Source organism: Kryptolebias marmoratus, linkage group LG2, assembly GCF_001649575.2.
Source record: "Kryptolebias marmoratus isolate JLee-2015 linkage group LG2, ASM164957v2, whole genome shotgun sequence".
Taxonomy (NCBI): Eukaryota; Metazoa; Chordata; class Actinopteri; order Cyprinodontiformes; family Rivulidae; genus Kryptolebias; species Kryptolebias marmoratus.
Window position 1 is genome coordinate 15,386,250 of NC_051431.1, and position 5,651 is coordinate 15,391,900.

Genomic DNA, 5,651 nt, shown 5'->3' on the forward strand with positions numbered 1-5,651 from the left:
CTCGTGACGTAGTCTGGTTACAGTGACTTCTACACTTACACAGCAGTTAGTAGAAAACTTGCTGTCGTTGCCAGGAAGGTGAGTGACTCGTGTCAAGTGGGTGACACAAAACAACGGCACAGAGAAAAATCTGCCTCCCGATAAGCCGACAAGAAACCAAAATAGGAAGAAATTAAAGGCTTGGCTTGTGCATATCACCCACCGACTTTTCATAACAAGAGTTTTAGACTGAGACCATTTCATGCTAAAAACTGACAGAGTTGCAATATCGTGCGACGTCATGTTCCGACTGTGTGTTGTGAAGGTCTCTCAGCGACTACCACGTCAAACTTTAGCACAATATCTATAAAACTGACTGAATTATTTCCATTTTAGTGTTTGTTTTTTTAAAGGACAGTCGGCTGTGGCCGCCATCTTGAATTGGGTTGACTCCAAAGGTTAATCAGTTGTAGCTGCCTATTCAATGTTTACTTTCTACAAGCTTCATTAAAAATTATCCAGTGGTTCATAAGATATATATATATATATATATATATATATATATATAAGATATTTTAGTAACAGACACACATACACACACACACAGTTGTTGTCATTTGCCTTTGCCCTTAGATAAAAAGCAAATTGCGGGAACAGAACTTATTGACGCAAAAATACGCGCCAGAGAACGTGGTAAATGATTTGGGAGGTGTCTGTTTTGTGTCACACGTACTCATATGTTCTCAGCTGACTCAGTTTTGGAGAGTTTGACAGAAAGAAAGAAATGCTTAACCTCATCAAGAGCAAGTGCACAGTCATCTCATCGTCTTCTATTTAAAAACATCATCATCAGCTGCAGATCAACACGCTTCTGAAAAAAAAAAAACATATATATACGTGTGTATGTATGTATCAACATTGTTCTCATTGTTCATTGTTTTCATTGTTCTCATGAAATTAATGTGACGCTTGAAGATGAAGAGTCACAGCTGTGTTTCCACTGTGGGCTGTGACGTTCAGAGTGGGACTTGTTCCATAAAAACACCTTAAGAAAGATGGCAACTTTGTACGGCTCAAAGCAGATTTAAGTAAAAACAGGAAAGCAGGGTAAAAAGTTTGAAATGTCAAATCATCCATCTTGTCAGAGGAAAGGGCCGATCGGACGTATTTAGTCAATCGCAGACAATCAAACCAACGGTGTAACGATAAAATAAAATCTCCTGTTTATGGCTTGTGTTTGAGTAATCTTTTTTCTTTGTTTTATTTAACCATTCTCTATATATCTATCGCCCAAAGGGTTTTTTTTCCCCTCCACTAATCAATACCTCAATTTGTGGCTTTGATGCAATCATCCTCCGAAACCAGAGGATATGAGGGGAAACGTATGGCTTCTGGTAAGCACAAGTGTAGTTTCGTAGATTCGTCTTACGCCGTGAGTAAAAACATCCAGAAACTATACGTTGTGTGATTGGTGACTGGATGATTTACAACACTTCCTGAAAACGTAGCATTAGTCACTGGAATACACAGGCCCGAATACTGTAAACGCATAGCGAAGCACCTGTGTGTTTGTCGAGACGTTTTAGTACAAGAATCCCCTCGTCGTTTAGTCAACTTCGGGGCACAAAAGGGTGGTCACGTTGCTCTTTTCGCCACTTTCCACCCAAGCGCTTTAGATTCAAACACATGTCAGAGTTGGGATAAGTTATCTTTCTGCAGAAAGCCTGTAGTCATTACTTAGAACCCACATGGAGAGAATTCGTGCATAAACAGCCGTAGATTGTTGGAGGCCTGAAAGAGAGCTACGCAAATAAGCCACTTTGCTTTCACATGCCAACGAAACTGAAACGTTTCACACAGCTGGCTAAAAATACTTTGTTTTCTTTCTTCTCTCTGTCTCTTTTAGGGGGAGGAGAAGGAGGTTTGTCAGAAGGAGGGTCATCCGGGAACATGGCACGTGGAAACCCCTCCCAGTGGGGAGGGACCTTCTCAGGATTCAATATAAACTGAAGCAGGCAAACTTGAAATAGGTGTAGACGCAGACATCCAGCATTTAACTGTGGATCAGTCTTCTTTTTGTTGCCAAAGGGATACAGCATGTCCAAAATGCTTGACAGCATCATCCCAACGGTGAGTTCAAACATAGGATCCTTCTAAAAAAAAGTTTGTGGAGCGGACGCTATTTGACTCTGCAACTTACTTTCCAGGGTGTTTGTTGTTCCTCTTTTTTATTTCTCAGTGGATCTCTAATTGGGTGCTTAAGTCATCTAAATTTGCTTTGTACAGATAATGAGATAAGGGAGACAGAGACACGTTGTCTCTTTAAATCCAATCTTCCATTAGCACATGAATGAATTAATATGCTCTTCTGATGGGGAGGGGAAAAAAGCCTAACAGTTGTTTGTTTTGGAAATTTGTAAAATTACTGAGATGTGACTTTGTAGTGACTATTTCCGTTATCTCTCACAGAACTTTCTGAACTTGACCCTGAACGACGACCTGCTGCCGTCCCAGCCCCAGCTGAAAGCTCCTGGGCAGAGTCGGCTGAACAGATCAGCGTCTTTCTTCTCTCCCCCCTCCCATCCTGCCGGTTCAAGCCTCAGCTTGAGCTCTGAACATGTTAACACTGATGACAATGGCAGCTCTATCTGGTCATCCAACGGCTCTATCTGGAGCAAGGGCCCTGTTTCCAACCAAAAACAGCTCCCATTCCGGTCTGACCGCTCCATGAGCATGACAGAGCCCAGCAGCAGCCTGCTCCCTTCATTCGGACAGCTGAAGAGCCTGGAGCCCTTTCCCCAGAGCCCTGCTACGACTGTGGCTCCCCCTCCGGGGTTTCCGCCCTCATCCAACCTGCCGGCTCAGGTCCCACCAATGCTGTCCTCTAACCGTTACAAGACTGAGCTGTGTCGGGGCTACCAGGAAACTGGCAGCTGCAAGTATGGCAATAAGTGTCAGTTTGCCCACGGCGAGGCAGAACTGCGTGGACTGTACCGCCACCCAAAGTACAAGACGGAGCCCTGCAGAACCTTCTACAATTTCGGCTACTGCCCCTATGGCTCACGCTGCCACTTCATCCACGAGGAGAAAATAAGTGGCCCCTTGATGTCTGCAAAATTCCAGCGGCAACCAGCTCCCACATCAACCAGTGTTCACAATCCGCGCCACCAGCTCCGACAGAGTCTCAGCTTTGCTGGGTTCATGGGCTCGTCTCGCAGCTCACCCCCACCGTCATTCGCTGCAGCCTTCAATGACCCTAACCTGGGCTTCAGCCGTGCCCCCTCTGTTTCCCCGCCTCCCACTGATCTCCTCTCCCCGGTGTTTGGCGACCAGGTGCAGCAGGAGGCGTCGGCATTCCAGTTCGTGAACCTCCAGACCAGCAATGGAGACATTCCTTACATCCTGGAGCCAAAGCCTTCTCGCTGTGTGTGCGGCCATGGGAATAACTTTAACAGCGACAAAAGCAGCGTGTTCACCAGCGTGGCAGATGGGCAGAACCATGAGGGTAATTTGCTGCATCCCACTCTTGGGGGGAACGGAGGATTTATGAAGCACACCGGACTGCAGCGCTTCTCCTCCGAGGACTCCCTGGAGGACAGCTACAGCAGCTGCAGCTCCAGTGGAACCGAGTCGCCAACGTTTGACGGATCCACCTCCAAGAGGCTCACTGTGTTCGAGAGTTTGTCCCTTTCCGACTAAATGGATCTGGAGAGAAGGGAACAGAGCGGGGCCTTGAGGGTCCCCACTCCGTTTCGTGACTCTCCTCCTAACCAGAACTGTCCAGAACAAGTTGATGAAATAACACTTGTAAAAAATTTAAACTGATCTTTTACAAACTACACATACTAAGATGATTTTAGTACTCACTTGTTAGCAGACTCTATTTTTTTTATACTCAGAAAAAAGACGGTGTAGCCTTTTAGACTTTTCTATGTGGTCTTCCTTAAGAATTACCTCCTCTACAGGTCTTGACTAAACCAGCACATATTTTGACTCCTAATTACCACAAATCGGTAGTGATCAAAATGGCCTATTTTTTTAGCAATAATCATTAGTGCCTGTGCCTTAAAGATTATTTTTTTCTGTCTTATAGGCTATTCATTTTCTGTGCCTCATACAGTATGATTGATTCAGTAGCCTTAATCAGCGAGACCTGACATGTGTCTATGATATGCACTTTACAGCTAATTCAAACGGGGGGGAAAAGCCCCAGTAGCATTCAACCAAAGCTTAATTCTTCATTCTGCTCTGTGGATGTATGTGTGTATGCCTGTTAAGTACGTATGTAAGGGTGTTTGTGTTTTATCTTGTTTTTTTTTTGTTGTTTTTTTTTTTTTTATTAAGACTTGGGGTGCAAGCAAATATTGCAAAATGCTGAAAGATCAGAAACAAATGTCACGTTATTGAGTTTAGACCTCGACTTCTGTGTCCTGACCACCTTTACGGTATTGGATTCTGCAAAACGTTCTGTTCTATTTGCTGGTTTGTAACTTGCACCCCATTTGTTTGACAGCCTGGTTCAGGGAACACCGCAGTATTCCATTTGGTTATTGGTTGCCTTGTGTTTTTTTTTTAACTTAAACTAATATATTTATTATGATATTTATTTATGCTTTAAAGAAGAAAATTTGTATTTTGTACTTTATTTATGAATAAAAACATATTTCAAGTTCTGTGAAATAACAATGTGAGAAAAAAAAAAGCAACAAAAAAGAAAATATATTTTTAATTGCCCGATAAAGACAAAATAAAATACTAAATAAAGACATAATTTTAACCTTTTGTTGGCTTGTGTTTGAATAAAATTTAGATGTTTGCACATGAGGTGAAAACACACAATGTTCTTAAAACATAGACGCGGATGGGAGTGTGGATGGATGGGTGGATGGGGGAGGGGAGGGGAGGGGCACAGGTGTATTAATATTGGCTCAGTTCCAATAAGTGTCCCAGTCAGCCGTGAAGAAAAGCAGGACCTCCCTTTGGAGGAATGTAGCCATTGTGTGCTTTTTTGCTTTCAGTGAGAGGTCAAAATGAGTGCAGGAAAAAAATAATAATTAAAAAAAAAGTGGGGTTCATTGTTGGGGGAGGAAATATGAGGTAACTGGGTTGTTTATAACAAAAAGGGGGTGGAAATCAGCCTGTCAATAAAATGACCCTTTAAACTTACAGCCTTTTTTTTTTTTAAGTTGCTGTTTTGAAATTTCGTAATCTTATATCTAGATCATCACTGACTCATTTCAGTTCCCTTCTGCAAAAAGTATTAAATGTGCTCATTTAAACATTTTGTAAGAATTGATGACATTTCTTGATTATTTTTTTTTATATATATCAAAATTCTAATAAAGTTATATGACTTTTTAATAACTGATAAGAAAAAAATATCCACTGCACTCAGCTTTTATTTCTAACTCAGCTGAGTTTTGGTGGCGTACGGTGGCTCTGTTTTGGACACAACAGATCATTCCACGCAGCTTTCAATTCGAGATGAATGCTGCAAAACGTTGCACACAGGGATAATTTACCTCTCTTGTTGGAATTTGGTTATAAATAGGGCTAAGATCATTGGGTAAGGGCCATAACCTAGAGACCTGTAGGAAAACTAGATAAATCAGGATCTGGGTAACATGGCAGAGCAGTGGTCAGACCTGTTGCCTCCCAGCGAGAAAGTTCAA

The 5,651-nt window shown here is 42.4% G+C and overlaps 1 protein-coding gene across 1 annotated transcript; it reads left to right on the forward strand.

The window, feature by feature from the left end:
• Positions 1-1,976: 1,976 nt before the first annotated feature.
• On the forward strand, positions 1,977-4,601 carry zgc:162730 (uncharacterized protein LOC564559 homolog). The gene is made up of 2 exons (XM_017439096.3): positions 1,977-2,109; positions 2,449-4,601. The coding sequence occupies exons 1-2, from the start codon at positions 2,077-2,079 to the stop codon at positions 3,676-3,678; spliced, it is 1,263 nt and encodes a 420-aa protein (XP_017294585.3). The 5' UTR covers positions 1,977-2,076; the 3' UTR covers positions 3,679-4,601.
• Positions 4,602-5,651: the final 1,050 nt, after the last annotated feature.

Bases quoted from the DNA above. Each gene is read 5' to 3' on its own strand.
- zgc:162730 (XM_017439096.3), top strand. From the start codon at position 2,077: ATGTCCAAAATGCTTGACAGCATCATCCCAACG. The intron at 2,110-2,448 runs GTGAGTTCAAAC...TATCTCTCACAG, and splicing joins TTGACAGCATCATCCCAACG to AACTTTCTGAACTTGACCCT.